The following is a 21,140-nucleotide window of genomic DNA, read 5'->3' as shown; positions in this document are numbered from 1 at the left end:
ATGTATATCTTCTTACATTTCAATCTTCAAATAAATAGTATATGATAAAAGAACACCGTTACATAGTAGCATACAGCAATCCATTTCATCCAATGGCCGGTAATTCAGGCATTTTCAATTTAGGTCACCAAATATCGACTGAAATCTTAGACCAGCTAGCAACATACTACTCTGAGTTCCCCTAAACATGAACCTAACTGTATATGTACAGTGACTTTTGTGCAATACATTAAAATTGAAATATATATATTTTTTTCTATTATTCCGTTACATGATATCATACATGTGCTACTGATAAACAGATAGATCGACCATGAGGTCCGCAGCTGGTAGTACATACAAAATCCAAATCCTTAGGTCGGGGCAAATTTAGAAAGGAGTTGAGCTCTGAGAGAGCCAGTCATGGATGGCAAAACGAAGGGCATGGTTGGGGATGATTGGAGGACCAATCTCCGACAACTTAGAAATAGCGCGCGCTTCGTAAGTCAATCCGTCCGCACCCACCTGGGGATCATGCATCACTTCCTGCACACATCACAGTCAAAAACACTATATTACATATTTTGATTTACCAATGACTACTACTACGGGCTATTGCCCTATTGATGTTTTGAGTTCAGTCTTGCCTTCAGAATCGGGCACAGAAAGAAGGAGGGCACTTGTCTATTATCCCTCATCAGGTGTAGCTGTTCCAGATCTCGCACAGCCTCTGGACTCAGCAGCTCTGGACCTCCTGCCTCACTGCACTTGAGGCCAAACTCTGCTAGCCTTTCTGACACCTCCAGAGGCCACTCTCCAGCTGTTGGATCTAACAGTGACCATAGCTTTCCACTGGACATTGCACGTCTTACTTGGCTGGGAAGGCCTGCAGCCTGCAGCCCAGTTAGTAACTGGAGTATCACAATCCCAAATGAGTATATGTCAGATCTTGGTGTCAATAGTTTGCTTCTCTGTTGGTATTCTGGATCTGAGTCCTTGGCATCCTCCATGAATAATTGAGAAATACCAGAGTAAGCTATCTTGCAGTGCAGGTCGGCATCTAAAAGGATGTTTTCGAGCTTCAAGTCACCATGGACAATCATCTGAGGTTTACAGGTATGCAAGAACAGTAGAGCACTTGAGATCTCAGCGACAATACGTGCACGGATTTTCCATGGCAACTGAGGAATGCCGCATTTGCTCAAAAGATGGTCATGAAGGCTCCCATTTGGCACATTTTCATACACAAGACACAATGCTTCTGGGCACGCCCCAATCAAAGTCATCAGGTGAGGGTGCCTCACCTTGCTAAGGATGTGGACCTGTAACGAGGAAGTTGAAATAAATACCTTCTGCTAAAAAGCTGTTATCGCTAAGTTCTCATAGGTTTTTTAAGCATTTTCCCATCACAAGTAGCAAAATAAGTTATGTGACAAACAACGACAAGCAAGCATATACTAAGAAGCAGATGATCAAGGAGAGTACACCTAATAATTGGCTTATTTCTTAGGGCTCACAGCATTTCCTGATTGGTTGTGGTACAAATAGATAAATTCCAAAATTCTTTTTGGAGTTTTTCCTATGAGAGAAATGACATAATACTAGATAATTCAACAAGCCATAGAGTTCCAAGTGATGTGGGGCTGCAAAATTACTTTTGGCAGTTTCATTGAGCTACATATCGCTAATATATCAACCAGCATAATAATACACAGGATAACAGGGAGTACCTCTTGCTTAAACTGCATGGAGCTCTGAATGATACGCGAGTGAAACTTATAAATCATTACACTTCTGTTCAAAATCTCTCCTTTGTAAACACATCCAAGACATCGTGGCTGTATTTTGAAGCTTTCTGAGAATTTGCATGTTGCAGCTTGAATATTTGACAAAGTCAACTCCCTAAAGTTGTACAACTCATCAGCACAAACAGTTGAACTGCAATTTGTGCACCCTTCAACCCGTTCAGCAAGTAAATGTTCTAATTTTTTTGTTTTGGGATTTCCCTGATTGAGAGTTTCTATGGAAGATTGAATCAATTCCAGCTCTGCCTCAGCTTCATTCATCTGAATAGTTATGCTTTTAGCACGTGCGTCTAGGATAGCTAGTTTTCTCATCGAAGAGTCCAACCCAGCTGTAGCCTTCTCTTTATCTTTTACAAGATCTTCATGCTGCTTTCTTGTGGCTGTCAACAAAGCTTCAAGTTCCTCACGCATTTTCATTTCTTGTTTTTGAGCAAACTCAGAATCTTTTGCCTGCTCAAGAAGCACAAGCCAGTTCAGCAAATCATGTATAATTTTCTCAAGATCAATGTTAAAGGATCTAGCTTTCGCTTGGTTCCCCAATCATGTTATAGAATAAACAGTTTGCATACCCTGGCAATAACACTGGCCACTCTTGACTCTGTATCTTTGCGCTTGAGAAGCTCAACAAAAGCATCCTTCCTTGATCTCTCTGCTTCAACAATGATTTGCTTGAAATTTTTATCCAAGATTTCCTGATAGATAATACCATCAGTATTTAAGTTCAAAACAAAAGGGTCAGCCTTTAATTACAAAATATCAATGTACATGTAAATGAAGCAGGAGAGCACCTGAGGATACAACACTAGTGATTCCATATGTACAGAAGAACCAGGCTGGAACGTTGAGTTAAATGCAGATTGTTCATGTTGCAAATTTGGTACACTTGTATTGTAGAAATGGTTGCCACCAACAAGAGGTTCATAATCATTAGGTTGACCATTGTCTGAAATACTGCTTTCATACCGATCAGCAGGTATTGATGCCTCGCACACAATATATCCTTCGTTGAGTATGGGTTCAGCACTGTTACTAGTAGAGCTGAACCTGATTCTTTTTCTGATCATAACATCATCTTCGTTGTAAACTGCATTGTTGTTGCCAATGGCTGCAGTTGCTTCTCTGGTCCAGATGTGTCTTCCTCTCCAAACGAACCAGATTTCACAAAATGATGGGGCATTCTTTGCCATAAAAGATGTTTTTCCATAGCTCGCTTTCAACTTGAAGCAACTGCATTGCAGGTGGAGGGAGTTAAAATTTTCAAGGGCCCTCACCAAAAAACAAAGCAAAACATAACCTGAGTATTTCAAATGGTTACGACTAAAAGCAATGAATGATGTACAATATACATGAAAATTATCAAGTTTCTACAACACCCGATAATTTATAGATCAAGTCCTTCATAGTCCCCCAAGTCGAGAAGAAGAATATTAGTTTAATGTGAGTTATTATTATTTGCAATTCCCTTTGTGTTGTTAGGTCGAACTTTTCTAGCTTGAAATAGATATTTGGGGACTAGACCACCTAAATGGAATGTCAGATACAGGCCTACAGCTAGTAAGCAAAGATGCAACATGGAATCAGGGTAGGACCTGCTGAGAAAATAATGATAAGTGAAGTACATACGAATCAGGTGTAGAACCCATGACAAGCCTTGTAATCCCATGATGTTTGACCAAAGTGACAATACCATCATGGATTTGTTCATTCTCTGTGACAAGAAGAGTTGCCTGCACCTGCGCACAACAAAAGCAAACGATTAATTACAGATTGAACCTCTCTCTGAAATGAAAAATGAAGACTGAAGCAGAAACCTGTGCCCTGTGACAGAAGGTGAGGTAGGTGTGGAGGATCTTGGTCATTTCGTCCTTGTCGGACTTGCGATGCGAGAGCACGAGCTCTTCGGTGGCCTGAGCGGCAGGAATCTTGCCTACTGAAGAATCCAAGGGGGAGAATTAATACTTACTGCTATTAAGAAATAGGGATAGGGATTCCAAGAAAGGAAGTATGAATCGTGAACGTACAGAGGGTAGGGATGAGTGGGGACGGTTGGTGGACGTGCACGAGGACGAGGTGGGCGCAGGCGAAGCGGCGGAAGGCCCAGCGCAGCAGGCCCAGCGTCTTCTCCGGCGACCTCCCGACGGCGACGTGGACCCGTGAGTCGACGTTGTCGCGGCGATGGAGATGCCAACCGCTGTGGAGAAAGGAGTCCATGGCGGAGCTGGAGGCGTGGCCGGGGCTGGGCGGCGGCGAAGGGCTAAGGATCTCCATCGATCTCTGTCTGCCTCGACGCTGGCGTGGGAGGGATTGAAATTGCGGATGGATTGGGATTGGGAGGAATTACTATTAATTACTCCTAATTAAATTATAATTATAATCCAAATTGAATTGAAACAAGGGCATAAACCACATGGATATTCTACGGCATCTAACTGTGCTTGCCGTTGACTACATCATGGTCAACTTCTCCACATTGTTTTTCTTTGTATTTTTTCTTTTTCTTTTTCAATTCCAACAACTCTGCTGCTGCTGCTGGTGGCGGCATCAATAGCTGCAGAGACCAACACCGACTGAAGTCTGGAACACGTCGCGCAGCGAATTTTTTTAAAAATATTATTCTTTTTATGAAAAATCATAAAATTAGAGGTCACCTACAAAAATTCGTAAAACAAGGTCCTATCGACCGGCTGTTCTTGGATAGATGCCTATCGGACGACGGTTGTTCGACAGCTAGGCCTGTCAAGGAAGACCGACTAGGCCCACCACCTACCACCGCACGGTCTATCAAATGGAGAAAAGGCGACTGGGTCCACCAACATGCACCACCGCACCCCGTCGAACTGGGGAAGTTCAACAAGGCCCCCCACCAATGTTGTCGACTAGACGCTGTTCGATAGGAGCCACCCGTGACCCCGTCGTTCTTCGGGGTGTTTGACATGATGTCATATATGTTGGAAATATGGTCATATTTCGGCATATTTTAATTCAAAATAATAAGATAATAGGCATAACAATCATAGGGAATAATCTAACAATTAGGAACAGAACATCTAATAGCATGCTTAATATATGATAAGCACAAGCATCCATTTGATCATGATATAGCAATGAAACCATGCTAACAGGCATTCTAAAACACTAAACAGAATGGAGAAGAATGCGGTATACCCTGAAAATGGCCCTTCGCTGGTGTTTGAGGCAGTACTGCCTCCGTTGGTGTTGTTGTTCCCCGTTGACATTGTCGTTTCCGTCGTTGTTGCGCACACCATCGGCGTCGCCGTGCGCACCACCACTATTGCCGCCGCCATCGGAAGACATGACTCAGTGAGCAGTCATGCGAATGTACTCCCCAAAAACCTTAACACCCATCTAGGAGAGGAACTGCGCTAGCCTCGGGAAGAAGAAGGAGGAATATGAAAACCCGAATCTGTGCCTCTCGATTCCGTTACGTGATTACCGCGCAATCAAATCGTGCAATTATCATTGCGGACGTTGCAGGCGCAGCGGTCGGCCGAGCCAACGCCACGCCACGTCCCGGACCGGACCGACGCGCGCGCGTATAGCGGTCTTCCTACCATTTCTACCATTCAACATAGAGTCTCTTCTACCTCTCTATTTAAGTTGAGATTCTCCACTTTAATTCTCCAAGGTTGTATTATTGTCTCTACCATTTATTGTGGGCTAGTGGAATTTTAACTAAACTTAATTGGGCCTAGCCGATTTAATTAACAATATAAACCGAGCCCGCTGCCCCTTGCTTCATTTCCTGGACCACATCCCCGAGAGCGCATCAACCACATCGCCAGCCATCGCGGAGAGTTGCCTTAGGCACTGGAGGGTGATGGGAGGGGCTAGCACGTGATGTCCCAGAGAGACAGCCTAGAGGGGGTGAATAGGTGTCCTGAAAAATCTTTCAAATCGCAGCGGTCAGTAGGGGCCGGACCGTCCGGTCGGCACTCCCGGGTTGGGCCGAGAGCTCTGGCCGGATCATCCTAGTTAGAACACCGGACCGTCCGGTCAGTGAAAAATGCAGACTTGACAGTCAGCTTTTTCAGTGATGTTTCTGAGAACATGATGTGATCGTGTGTAGAAAAATAAAGCAGAGAGATCGCAGGAACAAACAGAACACAGAAATCAAAAGAACGAAGACACGAGAGCTTTATCCCGAAGTTCGGATCTTCCGATCCTACTCTCCGCTGAGGCGCTCCTGTGAGCGGGATCTCTCTCGATCCTTTCCCTCTCTTGGCTTCCTCCCACAAGGCCAACACGGGTCTCCGAATTCACCCTAAGGACTGGCAACCCCTTTGATCAACCACCAAGGTCAAGATCAAAGCGGCTTGCCCAGCCCTAGGTTGCAATCCGCTCTACCTTGCAACCTTCTATGAGAAAGCACAAGAATCCACTATTAATCTTACCTATTTTCTTGCGAAGGTTAGGCAACAACCTTCACAACTTGCTCCTGGGCGATCCACACGAATCGGAGGCTCAGGGGCGACACCTATCCGTCTAGGAGATGAATCTCCAAGAGTTATAGGCCACCTTGACTCCACATGCATCCATTAACGCCCAAGAACAAACACTCTTTCACTCACTAACCTAAACACTCACCCTAAGACATGATCCAACAATTAATCTCTCTAGGAGGTGTTTTGGGCTAGTGGGGAGGCTTGAGAGGTACTAAACTTGCCCTAGCAACCAGAGAAATCGAACAGAAAGCCTCACCAACGGCTAGATCTCAAGAGCCCCTTTTATAGGCTGGCAGACATCATTTAGCCGTTGGAAAAGAAACCTAACCGGACTGTCTGGCTAGGGGGCCGGACTGTTCGGCCGACACTTAACACACTCACTTCGAGTAGGGGCTGGACCAAGGTCCGGACCGTCCTGCCACCGGACTGTCCGGACAGGAGTCCGGACCGTTCGGTCCCTGCTGCTTGCGAAAAACAGCAGCGAGCCTTCGCTTGACTTAGACTCAACCCTAACCACTCTTGGATGCATGCTTAGCTTCTGGTGACCCCTCTTAATAGTACGGAGTTCCTATGACTCAAGACGAAAAAATAAAATCTTCTTCGAGCCCCTTCGTCTTCATAGAACCGTCGCTCCAGGTCACACAAGCATCAATTAAGTCGCGTAATCCTTCAAACAAATTGATCCCTTAACCTTCTCTGCAATCACAGCTTATTAGCGCACACATACTTGGCTAGCATCGTCATTAATCATCCAAAACATCATTTAGGAGCTAGATGCACTTTCAGCACGCCGCAGAGGAGGCCAAGGAGCTGCTCGCTAGGAGGAAAGAGGTGGTGACAGCCTCCACCAGTGAAGGTATACATTACTAATAAGTAAACTTTATTAAAAAATGGTTTGTGATTTGTTAATTGTTTCGTATTTTTCAGTGTTAGTAGGTATGCTTGGTTAGCATGTGTTATTGCTAAATGGTAGTAGGTGTATTCAAGTAATAACAAGTTTAAATTAGTTGTTAGTTGGTACATGTTATTAATTAGTTGTGTGATAAATTAGGTAGAAGGTATTATATTCTATTTGGATTCTGAAACTAGTTGTTTGTTAATAATAGTTGTAAGTTAGTACATGACAATGTAGTATAAGTTCTAATAATGTAATTATTGAATAGTTAAATGGTTAACTGTTAGACAATTTGTTAATTATTTCGCATTTTCAGTGTTAGTAGGTATGGTTGGTTAGCATTTCTTATTGCTAAATGATAGTTGGTGTATGTAAGTAAAGGTTAAAATAGTTGTTAGTTAGTAGATGCTATTAATTAGCTATGTGTTAAATTAGGTAGAAGGTACTATATTTTAATTGAACTATAAAACCAGTTGTTTGTTAATAATAGTTGTAAGCTAGTACATGGCAATGTAGTATAAGTTGTAGTATGGTAAGTACTAATTAATTTAATGGTACAACATTAGAAACTTTATTAATTGTTTCACATTTTTTTCAATGTATTGATTAGTTGTGTGTTAAATTAGGTAGAAGGTACTGTATTTTATTTTATTTGGATTATAAAACAAATTGTTTGTAAGTAATAGTCGTAAGTTAATACTCCCTCCGTCCCAAAACAAATCATTTTTTTAGTTTTTACATACAATGTTTGACTCTTTGCCTTATTCAAAAAATGTACGATTAATATTTTTGTTTTTATGAGATGATAAAACATGAATAATATTTTATGTGTGACTAATCTATTTTAAATTTATCGAAAAATTTTCAAATAAAACGAATGGTCAAACATTCAACACAAAAACCGAAAAGTTGTCTTTTAGGGACATATGGAGTACATGGCAATGTAGTAGTAGGTTGTAATATGGTAATTATCGAATAATTAAATAGTTAAACGTTAGACAATTTGTTATGTTTTATCAGGATGCCAGGTGATTAACCCATTCGTCTGTATAATGGCGATGCTCATATTCAACTATGTGATAGCAGGGTGGATTTGACTGTATATGCCTTACATGAAACTAGTCTGAATGCACCGGAGTATATGGGTTTGAACGACCTGTTAGGGTGGTTGTATAATATGTTCGGTGTAGATCTAGTGCTCGATAAATTTGTGATAAACGCCGTGTGGCCAGTGAGGGTCAACATAGATGGCAGTGGTGAGTAGTGCAGGTTGCGTCCACTAGGAGTTGGAGGAAGTTTGTTAGTAAATTAAGGGAGAAAAGGTATAGTCTGGCAATACCGGTGCATAAGACAACATGTGTTAATCAATCTGGGGAGCCAAGTCATGTCGTGATGGAAAAAACTTCGTTGGAAGGTGCAAAAGCGAAAAATGTTTGGCAGACTGATCAAGGTCGAGAGGAACAAGCAGTAGAGGGTGGTACAAAAGCAGAGGTCATTGTTCGTGACAATGATCGTGAGACCGATGACTCGGACGATGAAGAACCAGATTCGCCTATGCGTGCTGATGAAGCGGGGGAGAATGAGGCGGTAGTGGATCAGATGAAAGTGGAAAACAAGAAATACATTGCGCTTGTAGTGGAAGGAGAAGATACAACACCGTGGGACAACGAAACCGACATACCCGATGATTCGACGACCATATGAAGGTTAACGATGGTTTAGATGCCCACTGGCATTATGATAATAAGCAGGTGCAAGTTCGATAGATGTTTCATGACAAAGGTCACCTACAAGCTGCGGTGAAGAGGTGGGCATTTCACAGAAGTGTGAGTTTAGGGTGAAGGTTTCAACTAGGACGACGTACGACGTGAAGTGCACACAGGCTGGATGTCCTGGGAGAGTCCATGGTTACGAGCCATAACATGACACTTTATGGGTAGCTTCGAGGGTTGAGCAACATACCTATTTGTTGGACAATACCCTACTGCAACATAGGAACATGACAACGGTATTTGTGGCACAAATGATATATTCAAAGGTGGTAAGAAAAACATCTTTGTCCCCTTTCACAATAATGCATGACGTAGAGAAAGAGTACGGATATGAGATATCCTATGACAATGCTTGGAGGTCAAAACAGAAAGCACTGGAGATGAGGTTTGGAACTTACGAGGATTCTTATCACAATCTGCCCCCACTATTGGAGGTGACACAAGCAAGAAACCCCGGCACACACATAGTTATTCTAGAAGAGGTGAATGAAAATGGGGAATGTTCTTCGTCGGGCTTTCTGGTCATTTGGGTGAATAATAGAGTCCTTTAGAAATTGCATTTCTGTGCTCTGCGTGGATTGCACTTTCATGACAAGCAAGTACAGAGGAACAATTCTAACTGTAATCGGAGTCCGTGGATAGCCACGTTGTACATATTGCTTTTGCATTTGTTGAAAGCGAGAACACATCAAGTTGGCTTTGGTTTTTGCAACAAATTAAAATGGATGTTGTTTAGAATAGACTAAATGTTTGTGTGTTGCATGATCGACACCCCGGTTTGCTATTAGCGATACAAAAGCTTCAAGAAGATGCCACGGAGGAAGTACCATGGTTAGATTTGCATAGCAGATGGTGAATGTGACATCTTCGGGCTAATTTTTTCAGACAATCCAGGAGTAAGAGATTGATGGACCTGTTCAAGAAGCTATGCATGCAAAATCAACAAAGAAAGTTTGATGCTATATGGGAACAACTAGATCGTTTGACCACCACACACATGGAAGAGAATAGGAAAATGCTCGTAGTTGCCAGATAGGAGGAGCCAGAGGGACTTGAAGTCATCCCTAATGAAGCACCAAGTATTACTCGTCACAGGAAGCGTGGAAGTGTTGCACGATACAGATTGTTCGAGGTGTGCTGTGATGACAACAAATCCTGTTGAAGTGTACAACTGGGTTATGAAAAATACACGACCTCTCCCACCAGTTGCTATTCTGGAGGGAATCACGAGGGGTACACAGAAGTACCTCTGTAAAAGATATGCCATGGCTTCCAAATCTGTAGATTATGTGTTCCTTAATGAAATTAATTGCATCCGCCGAAGTTACTTTTTTCAACAGTATAGCTTCACCCACTTAGTGAAATAATCTGTTGCCACCAGTATGAACTTGTGCCCTTTGCTTGATGGAGGGTAAATCTGTCCGATCATATCAATGCCCCATCATCTGAATGGCCACGGCTTGATGATCGGATTCATAGCCGACGCTGGTGATTTCTGTATGTTCCCAAACTTCTAACAATCTTGACAGCTCTTGTAATATGTGAAACAATTTTCCAGCATCGTCGGCCAAAAATACCCTACTCTTCGTAGCAACCACTTCATCTTGTAGGCCGATTGATGAGTGCCGCATATTCTATCGTGTACCTCGCACATTATCACTTTGGCTTCCTTCTTATCCAGGCATCTTAGCAGCACACAATCGTCATGTAATATAGCAGATCTTCTAGCAAAACGTATTTGAGGGCTATATATTTAACTTTCCTATTAACCGATGATGAGGGATTCTTCAGGTAGTTTATGATCTCTTGATGCCAGTCATCGGCATATGTTTCCACAATTTTACCACCATAATATACTCGGACAACTCTTTCCATCTACATCCATAATACATGCTAAAAAAATTAGTATGTACCTAGAACAATATTTTTTCCCCATTATTTATGTACGTTTGTAAATCGCCGACATCTTTTTATTTTATATATGGTGAATAAGGACCAGAGAATAATACGTGCACTAATCTCGATTTAAAGCAACAACCAATACTTAATTTTAGTCTCCAAAAATAACATCATAACAACCACAAAAATCAACGTAATCAAAATAATTTGCACCTACCCAACCATGTTTCTAGTGTCATTTCTAACCATGCCAACGCTAACAAGTGTCATACATTTAATATATATATAGGTTGCACTCAAATTTGAATTCATGTGACCAACTAAATTCATGAAAAAATAGTACGAATCACACACATGGCATGCTACTAAAATGCCCCCACAATACCAACCAAAATGGGGGGTTCAAATTGAGCAAAACATCCAAAATCATGAAATTAGGGTTTCACCCCGATCTAGTCATTCAACCAACGAAAACGAACAAAACAAGAGGGGAACGGTAGAGTTTACCTTGCTCTTCGATTTCTTGAAAAAATCCCGCGAAAAAAGCTCCCAAATAGAGTGGATTAGAGGGGGGAAGGTGAAGGAGGAGAGAGGGGGCAAGAGCAAAAGAAGAGCAGGCTGGGGATGAACTGGCTCGGGTGGGGGTGGGGGTGGGGTTCGGGCGGCTAAGTCCCCCCCAGAGGACGGCCCCAATGATGATGGCGTTGCCCTTTGCCACGTCAGTGGGCGGCGCCAATGTCATTGGTGCCACCATCCCTGCCACATCAGCCCCTCCCCGCTACGGCCCGTCTACGTGGCACAATCTATTGAAGAGGCACGCCAGATACGTTGTCACCCTGGAAAGGTCCATTTCCGGAATAAGTTTTTCTAGGGGTTTGTTTGTAAAATAAGTTTTTCAAAAGGGCCAAAATGTCAAAATTTCAGTCCCTTGGGAACGCCAGAACTCCCCTCACTGCTAGTAACCGTACATCTAGAGTGCAATGGGAACTAAAGTTCATGGAGCGGGCACTGCCGAAACAAAGTTATCGAAAAGCTTTGCCATGACAGTCCCATGCACTGGGACAAGACCCATGTGTTGGATAGTCCTGGAGCACGGGGAAAGTGTACAACCACTGCAGTGCATTAAATCTATTCGAATAGCCGCGCTCTCGGATATGAGCACCGGGACATGGCATACACTTGGTTTGACTCTTAAAACCCAAAAGATGAATATGGATGGTGGAAATGAAAGTGTTGTAAGTATGTCTAGGTGATTCACCCCTTGGGATGCAAGGGGTTGAAACATCTAGAGGATGGTGTGGGCGCCATGGAGGGAAACCATCAATGGATAGCTGACAGAACCTTCATAGCTATTTTAGTTATACTCATAGTATAGAAATTACTGCTAGAAAATAGGTCGGGTTAAAACTATTTGAGAAGCCGCTTTTATGCAAAAGAACCCTATAGCCTCCTTTGTTATAGCCTTGCATGTGCATATTTCCGTGATGACTTGTTGAGTACTCCGTACTCATCCTTGCTTTGCTCACCACCAGTTTTTGAGGAAGACCCAACTGCAGACCCTTACGAGTGTTACGAGGACCCTCCCTGAAGGAGAAGACGCTTAGTGGTGTCTTGCCCTCCAGTTGTTGCCTGTGGCTTACCCTGCTTAGAAGTTGTTACCCTATCACTTCTATTTAATTACTCTCCTTTAGCTTCAGAACCTTTTATTCGGTCGAGTGCCTGGTTGTAATAAGTCCTATGAGACTCTGTTTGTATGAGCTTTTGATGCTATGACTCGAATTCGTGTGTACCATCTACTCGATCCAGGGAATGGTATAACTAAGCACGAGGAATTTCGATACGAGAAATCAGGGTTTTATAGAGTTGGTATCAGAGCCATGCAACTATAGGCAACAACCACTAGGCTACCTCTCACCCAATAGGAAAAGACCTTAGGGAGCCCTTGATCCTTCTCCCTAATAGCCCGCGACTTAGAGACTTCTAAGTGTGTGTTCTCCCTCTTTGTAGATGGCCGAACTCAGATGGACCGCTGGTTGGGAGGACATTCAAGTTGACCACCCAGGAGGCTCTGATGAGCTGCTATGCAAGCTCATGAGGTGTTTGCGCTATCCCAGCCCTCCCACCTACTAGACGTGAGTGTTCAAGGTCTACGACCATGAGGAGTGGGAGGCTAGGATCACCATCACCCCCCGTACCAGCCCTGAGGGCACCCACCAGTTCACTAGTCACCACCGTCATGACCATGAGTCAGCGACCATTCAGGATGCAGCTCGGGAGGCCTTCCTGTGACTCCATGACTTGCAACGCGTGGAGGTGAGTCGCACGGAGTTCACTCACCACCCGTACCGCCCCGCCGAGGACACCTTCTGCACCGTCCAGGATGCCCCTTGTTGCTACAACCCGATAGCACAGCGGTTGGCGCGTTGGGCGGAGGTGGCGGACGACCACTACGAGGAGGCTCTTGGGGCGCATCCAGAGCCAGGAGGTTGATCTCATCCACCTCACGCACATCCACCAGCAGCTCGAGGCTCAGCACCAGGCACAGGACACGATGATAGTGGACCTCAAGGCTCAGCTGAAGGCATGAGATGATCAGATCCAGTAGTTGGAGGACCAGATGACAGCCCTGCTCGGATTGCCTAGCCTCCGCCCTCCACTGACTACTACACCGTGGGGCCTCGACCTTTACTGCAACAGAGCGGCCTCCCCTCTGTTACCACCAAAGATAGAGGTTGAGGGCTCCGTGGAGGTTGAGCCGATGCACACTGACGTCAGTCAGCTCGGGAGCAGCGAGACTGCACCGATCTGCCTGGAGGATGATAGCACAGAGGAGGACCCGGAGCCTAGGATCTACTACGGTACTGACGCCGAGACCAAGTCCACCTTCCAGGTCACTTTTGTGGGTGGACCGTTGATTCGCTGCAACACACCCAGGGCGGACCCACCAGCTAGAGCGCCACCGGCGACTTCCCCCACCGTTTTTGCAGGATAACTAGAGTTCTTCTCCGTTAGGGACTACACCCCACTCTTGATGGGTACTGGAGGCTGGCTTGAGGAGTAGGCTCATGTGCCGTAGCATGTAATAGAAAGGCATTTCCATCTGTAGTGGTAGACTGTATCAGTTGTACCCTGTACCAAGCCTTACCCCCCTAGTACCTAGCTAGTCGCAATCTATCATGTGATGTATCCTGTATCAGTCCCTGTATGGCATCATTTCCCTATATTAAGTAATGGAATGCTATGGCTATTGTATCTGTCTCACTTCGAGTTATGGCAACCCGACATGTGCTTGTTCACTTACAGTCTTTGCTAGCAGAAGCCTGTCACGCAACCAAGGCACACCCCCGGAGATGGCAACTCTGACAAAAGTTATGGCACAACAAACCTAGCTACTGCAAGTTCTCGCCAACAACCAAGGTGGGCGAAGCAACTCCGCTTATGGCGAATTCATGAGGGCCAAGCCACCTACTTTTGCGGGATATGAGGAGCCGATGAAAGCAGAAGATTGGTTGCGGGCCATTGAGAAAAAGCTCGCTTTGGTCAGAGCTCACGAGAAGGATAAGGTGATCTTCACCACTAACCAGCCAGAAGGGACTGCCACTGATTGGTGGGACACTTACAAGTAGACATGTGCCGACGATACCCTCGAGCCTGATTGGGCAGAATTTGTAGCAGCCTTGCGCGAGAACTATGTGCGAGCCGCTGTTATGCGCATGAACATACAATGCTTTTTGTGATCGAATAAAGATAACTATGCGTCTGTTTGGATCCAGTGACTTTTTTTAGTCTTTTGTTACATCGAATATTTAGACGTAAATTAAGAGTATTATATATAGACTGATAACAAAACTAATTGCATAAATAGAAGCTATTTCATTAGACAAATTTTTAGCCTAATTAATTCACGATTAGCAAATGTTTACTGTAGCATCACATTCGCTAATCATAGACTAATTAGGCTTAATAGATTCGTCTCGCCAAATAGTCCAGAGTATGAAGTGAGTTTTATTAATGGTCTATATTTTATAATTTTAATTAATGTTCAAATGTGACAGGGACTTATAAAAAAGTCGTGATAATCAGACACCCCCATAACGTTTGTAACGGGCGCTAGCCTCCGTTAGGATAGACCGATTGAGATGCCCGGTTCAGAGCTATCCAAGTTAGCAGGAGGTCCGAAGAGAAGTAGCAGGAGATGAGCAGTGGGTCCTACATTATCCCAGAACGTGGACACGGCCACGCCACGTTGGACAGCACATCATCGGCAGTACTGCGTCTGCAGCTTAGCTAGCGGTAGCAGGTGCTACAGTGCTACTCCTATGTGTCGTGTAACTGGATCAGATTGGGAGCGAATCCATGAATCAATAGCAGCTAGCTAGGGCAGAACGGAGCAGCTGGGCTTGGGCGGAGACTATATTCATCAATCAATGGAGCAGGCAGCGAAGGTCACCATCTCCCTGTCGGCGGCAGCGCCCGCTCGGTGTTGCATGGCAGCAGCATGTCCTTACCGCTCTATGCCGCGCCCTCGCAGAGGTTGCTTTGCTCGATCCAGCTCCTCCCTCCGGCATGCCCCTTCTTCTGTTCGTGTTTACGCCGCGGCAACGACGACGCCGGAGCCCAAGACGAAAGACAAAGACCTAGCCTTCGTCGCCGGAGCCACCGGAAAGGTGGGATCACGAGCTGTAAGGTACCTAACTCTTGTCTGTCCTCCAATTCCAATCCAATGTGCGATGATCCCGGGAAAGGTCGATCGATCTGTTACATACTTACATATACTGCGTGCCGCGGCAGGGAGCTCATCAAGCTCGGCTTCCGCGTCCGCGCCGGCGTTAGAAGCGCACAGAGAGCATCATCCCTTGTGCAGGTAAGAATTGATTATATATGAAGACAATCTTAACTTGCTACGTACTATTTTCGTCCTGAAATATAAGAAGTTTGGCTTTGTATTTACGTTGCTAAGATCATTTATTTTATGAAATAAAGACAGTAGTATATAACCCGCCAGCAGGTAGCAGCGCGTACATATGAATAAGATTATTAATTCATTATATATATCTTGACCATATACGGCACCAATCTAATGAATTTCAATTTCAGAGCGTCGAGCAATTGAAACTCGATGACGACGCAAATTCGCGTGAGTCGAATCGACATATATAATTATGTCTTTTTGAATTTTAATTAATTAATTCCAATTTAATTATCGCTTTGTCTGATCTGGATGAATATATATAATCTAGACCAGCCGCAGAAAGGCTGGAGCTCGTAGAATGCGACCTGGAGAAGCAGGCACAGGCAAACATCGAGTCGGCCATTGGCAACGCCTCAGTTGTGGTGTGTTCCATCGGCGCAAGCGAGAAGGACATCCTGGATGTAACGGGCCCCTACCGTATTGATTTCATGGCCACCAACAACCTTGTGCAGGCTGGTACGTACGTATCTAGGAGTAGCTTTTCTTCTTTCTTTTTAATTTTTAGAAAACTCAGTACAACGCAACTGGACGATTAACATTAAACTCTTACTTGCGACAGCAACTGCTGCAAAGGTTGAGCACTTCATCCTGGTTACATCCCTGGGAACAAACAGGATTGGCTTCCCTGCTTTTCTTCTCAAGTATGATTGATATATGACTTTTTTCTATATGACATTCCGGTTTAACATTTCATACACTCTGGATTAAAATATATCAAATGATTGGGTCGTCTTGATTCCAAGACATCCTCTTAACTATAATATGTTGTAGGCAAAAAATAAAATAAAATAAAATGGTGCATGCAGCTTGTTTTGGGGGGTTCTGTGCTGGAAAAGACGAGCTGAAGAAGTGCTGATCGGCAGCGGCCTTGCCTACACGGTACGATACATACATACATAATACATACATACATACATACAGGGTATGGATCGTCAAATATCTAGTTTTACTAATTCTACATGCTCCATTTATCATTATTCAAATCTGACGACCATATATTAGACTTTCTAAATTAGAAATTATCTTACCAGTCACAGAGTTTCAATGTTTAAAAATTAGGGATTTTTTTAAGAATTACCTTAAGTTACCAAAAATTTTGGTAACTTAAGGTATATTGTACCTCAAGAAACTAAACTTTTATATTGAAAAATATGGTATCTCGAGATACTTTTCACGGACGGTAAAAAAAGCTATAAAAATTATTTCCAATTAGAAATAAATCAAACACTTAGACTGTATATAAAGATAAATATATAATTTTTAATCCTAAAGTTTCTACAAATATACGTTAGTTTAAATTTTATACTAATATTAGATAATGTAAATATATTAGTTAATTAAAATTGTCTTGGTAATGAGTGAAGTTGATCTCGAAGTGATTATAAAATTAGTGATATATGTTACAATGTTTCTGAAATTAGTGTATAAACATGACACTAAAAGTTCTATAGTTACCATCCAAACTTAAAAACTTATATTAAAATGTAAGTTGACCTATAATTAATTATGCAAATATAAGATATTCAATATTAACTAGTAGTTTGCTACTATTTTATAAGAGTTTGTTTAGATAATGATAGCAACAAATGCTTAATAGATAGAAAACTTGGAATGTTTGATTTATGTGATTGCATTTGAAAGAGTTTAGGATATATCATTTGTATTATTAAACTGAGTTGTAGCGTTAGCACGAGTATATCCTAGTATAAACTAATGAATGAATACAATGTAATTAATTAAATTAATCCATTATATTATATAAATTGTTGGGAATGAAGATCGTCCGACCTGGTGGAATGGAGAGGCCAACGGACGCATTTAAGGATACGCACAACCTGGTGGTGGCAGGAGAGGACACCTACGTAGGGGGACTCGTCTCCAACCTGCAGGTGGCGGAGCTCATCGCGTGCATTGCCACCAACAGGAGGGCGGCCTACTGCAAGGTCGTCGAAGCAGTCGCCGAAACCACAGCGCCCTTGCTGCCCATGGAGGACCAGCTCGCCACCATTCCTTCAAACCGGGTACGTTACCACGTCCTGCCCTCGTTTGTAACAGAGCGCGCACCACAAGTATATTTTTCTCTGATTTTTTTTTCATTCCTTCTCCGCCTCCGGCCTCCGGCCGTACATATGGTTTCTCTCCTTCTAAATAAATTATTCGACCCTTTTAATAACTAAATAAGTCACCACACAGTGATATATTCCACAATACATTAAAACATAAATTTAGCATAATATATCTTCCAATAAAGATTCTACTATCGCTTTGCATAACTAAAAGATATTTAGAAATAATTTCTCCCATGTAAAGTAAAGATTTTGTACACGCGCTTGTCGATGGCGCATATTCATGTATATATACGCGTGTACGTACAGGAACCACCGCCCGAGCTTGACGGAGGGAAGCCGGCCCCTCCCAAACTGAGATCGAATGGAACTGAAACAGCAAAGCAGCGACTCCTCTCACCCTACACGGCGTAAGTAATACGTGCATATATACCGTAATCCCGAAATCAATCCATTGTTTCAGAAAAAAATCACTACCGTTGAAATTGTTTTTAGAGAAGCCAGGCAACCCCATGATTCTGTAGCCTTCATTTTAGGATTATTTATAGCATGGATTATCGTGTCAGTTTATTATAATTTAGAGCCAAGTTTAATAGAATCTAATAAAAATATTTTTTTAAAGATTAGTGGACGGCTAAATATTCACTACCCTTGGGTACTTGAAATTAATTACTTATTTTACCATGCCTTACCTATTTTAGCTTAAGTTTATAGTAATCTATTTTCATAATCTAATTATAATAATTTTAAGTGAAAACAAACATGGCCATAATATGCTAGCGAAATCCCCGTATGTTATTGTAGAATAAAAAAAATCTACCTGTAATTTTTAGCTTAACTATAGAGTTAGTTCAATTTTTTATCTTTACATATTTTAGCTGTACAAAATTGCTTCACCAAACCATATCTGATTATGGTTCATAGTGTTAGGGTTATTTCTATCTGTTACTTGTATGTACAGTATGCTTGGCTTGGGAGGGGATAGGCAGTGACCCTATATGAAGGAATATTAGGGAATTGAGGGCCAGACGATGGGTGACTCATAACTCACCAGTCACCACTGCTTCCTTTTAAAGAAGGAAGCATTGAATAATCATGAAACAAAACACTATGCAAGTAGCGTTTAAATTTTTATTAAAATAGATGTACATTTTTACCATTTCTCTTATCTGAGCCAATCATATCTCATTTAGTTTCTCTCTAACAATAAAAAAATAAATGGTGTGACTGACAAGGCGACAGATTTGTGGACTTGAAGCCCCCCAGCTCGCCATCGCCGAGGCCAGCAGCAGCAGCTGCTGCACCTGATTCTGCACCTACGGCTGCTACAACTTTATCGGCGGTGTTGGATTACAGCGCCCTCGGCAGTGGGAATCAGCTGAAGCAGCAACAGAGACCTCTTTCACCCTACACTAGGTAATTATTAATGTCATAGTTTGTCTATTAGTCTCCATTTCAGATCCGATTTTGGTAAACCTTAATTAGTCAAACTACAACTTACGCTAAGATAAATATGCCAAAATCCATAACACCAATTTATTTCCATTAAATCTAAAATTAAATATATTTTATAGTATAGTTGTTCTTGTGTTGAAGATAGTATTATTTTTTCTATAAACTTGTTTGAGCTTAAAACAGTGACTTTGACTAAGGCTGCTTTCGTTTGAGTAAGTAGTAATTTGGCGCGAGAAATATAGTAATAAATTAATACATGATTAATTAATTATAAGTTATAAAAAATTAAAATATATTAATATGATTAATTAATTGTAAGTTTTTTATAAAAAATTTTCGCAAAAAACACAATGTTTAGCAGTTCATGAAGTGGACATACGAAAAACGAGGGAATATGGATAAATAAGCCATGGTGCCGAACTGGCCTAAGTCTAAACTGGACTTATAATAATAATCTAAAATTAAATACATTTTATAGTATATTTGTTCTTGAGTTAAAGATATTGTTATTTTTTTCTATGAACATGTTTGAGCTTAAAATAGTGACTTTGACTAAAGTCTAAACTGACTTATAATAATAATCTAAAACGAAATGAGTATTACTGCAATATTGATTGATTAATTTGTTTGGTGCTTCTCCCGGACGTATATTAATTCTCTGAAGGTATGAAGAGCTCAAACCTCCCACCTCGCCATCACCGAGGGCCCCATCGGCAGCTTCGTCGGCGGCGTTGGACTCCAGTGCCAACGGCCCTCCCAGCAGCGGCGATCAACTGAATCAGCAGAAGAGGCCTCTTTCACCATACACTAGGTACTATAAGACTATACGTATATATAGATAATTTTTTTCCAGCTAGCCAATTAACGGAGCAAAGTAGCAGCTGACTAAATAATTAATAAAATTTAGATCTAGATTTTAGTTGTTTCTTTATTATCAAATACATCAGACAATAGAGTGCAAATTTAACATCAAAATTTTGACACCTAAATAAATTCTCAAATTAAGTCATTGTTAATTTTATTTTAGGTTAGAATATTTCGATTGTTGTACAAACTTTACGAGCAAAAATATTTCTACATATATATATGAATAAAGTTTATGAACATAAATATGTTATTCGTGTTTAAAATTTATGACAAGAAATATTTTATCTATGTGTAAAGTTTATGTATATTAATGTAGAAAATTTATGAATGGAAATATTTTATTTATGTAGCATGTTTATAAATAAAAATATTTTTTATTTTTACCATTAAAAAATATTATTTCATATATATAATTCCAAGCAGAATGTCAAAATTTTAAGTTCACTTTTATTTGAAAAAACTTAATATGGATTTTTTTTAGATTTAGTGGGGCAAATATATATATATATATATTAATAAAAATGTACAACCAGTAATATTTATTTTTGCCTTTTATATCCAATATAAATATACAATCAGTAAAGTTTGAAGGCAATTGCTTGTTGTCCACACTTTTACTATTTTCTAAGTCAACATGTAATTTATTTTCAAAAGTTATTTTAATTTGCATTATGAAAATTAACTTGACCTGCACTGCAACACACGGACTTTTTTTTCTAGTAATAATCTAAAACGAAGGAGTATTACCGTAATAATGATTAATTAATTTGTTTGGTGCTTCTCCTGGACGTACATTAATTCTCTGAAGGTATGAGGAGCTCAAACCTCCCACCTCGCCATCACCGAGGGCCCCATCAGCAGCTTCTGCTCCTCCTGATGCCCCTGCAGCTGCAGCTTCATCGGCGGCGTTGCACTCCAGCAGCGGCGATCAACTGAATCAGCAGAAGAGGCCTCTTTCACCATACAC

The 21,140-nt window shown here is 41.9% G+C and overlaps 2 protein-coding genes across 2 annotated transcripts in view; one reads left to right on the top strand and one right to left on the bottom strand.

The window, feature by feature from the left end:
* Positions 1-224: 224 nt before the first annotated feature.
* On the bottom strand, positions 225-4,200 carry LOC102704644 (U-box domain-containing protein 33-like). Its single transcript, XM_006661522.3, has 8 exons — positions 3,806-4,200; positions 3,596-3,714; positions 3,408-3,517; positions 2,573-3,011; positions 2,354-2,476; positions 1,710-2,234; positions 627-1,301; positions 225-525 (listed from the first exon to the last, which is right to left on the bottom strand). The coding sequence occupies exons 1-8, from the start codon at positions 4,050-4,052 to the stop codon at positions 370-372; spliced, it is 2,394 nt and encodes a 797-aa protein (XP_006661585.1). The 5' UTR covers positions 4,053-4,200; the 3' UTR covers positions 225-369.
* Positions 4,201-15,107: 10,907 nt separating this feature from the next.
* LOC102705947 (protein TIC 62, chloroplastic) overlaps positions 15,108-21,140 on the top strand; it is a 6,499-nt gene continuing 466 nt past the window's right edge. The window contains exons 1-11 of the mRNA XM_015841662.2: positions 15,108-15,500; positions 15,605-15,677; positions 15,911-15,950; positions 16,059-16,241; positions 16,345-16,426; positions 16,592-16,664; positions 17,564-17,806; positions 18,161-18,261; positions 19,094-19,267; positions 19,971-20,117; positions 20,982-21,140. The exon at positions 20,982-21,140 is cut by the window's right edge and continues 3 nt beyond it. Of these exons, the coding sequence (XP_015697148.1) occupies positions 15,241-15,500; positions 15,605-15,677; positions 15,911-15,950; positions 16,059-16,241; positions 16,345-16,426; positions 16,592-16,664; positions 17,564-17,806; positions 18,161-18,261; positions 19,094-19,267; positions 19,971-20,117; positions 20,982-21,140 (1,535 nt within the window). The 5' untranslated portion in view covers positions 15,108-15,240. The remainder of the gene's footprint in view (positions 15,501-15,604; positions 15,678-15,910; positions 15,951-16,058; positions 16,242-16,344; positions 16,427-16,591; positions 16,665-17,563; positions 17,807-18,160; positions 18,262-19,093; positions 19,268-19,970; positions 20,118-20,981) is intronic.

Source organism: Oryza brachyantha, chromosome 10 (genome assembly GCF_000231095.2).
Source record: "Oryza brachyantha chromosome 10, ObraRS2, whole genome shotgun sequence".
In the NCBI taxonomy this organism is placed as follows: Eukaryota; Viridiplantae; Streptophyta; class Magnoliopsida; order Poales; family Poaceae; genus Oryza; species Oryza brachyantha.
Note: the sequence above shows the minus strand (reverse complement) of the source record. Positions and strands in the feature narration are given on the sequence as shown.

What these genes read in the sequence shown, in the direction of transcription:
- LOC102704644 (XM_006661522.3), bottom strand. Translation starts at nt 4,052, where the DNA reads ATGGAGATCCTTAGCCCTTCGCCGCCGCCCAGCCCCGGCCACGCCTCC. An exon ending in ATGGGTTCTACACCTGATTC is followed by an intron (nt 3,012 to 3,407) that starts GTATGTACTTCA and finishes CCTGCAATGCAG; the next exon opens with TTGCTTCAAGTTGAAAGCGA. An exon ending in TGGCCAGTGTTATTGCCAGG is followed by an intron (nt 2,235 to 2,353) that starts GTATGCAAACTG and finishes CTTCTTGAGCAG; the next exon opens with GCAAAAGATTCTGAGTTTGC.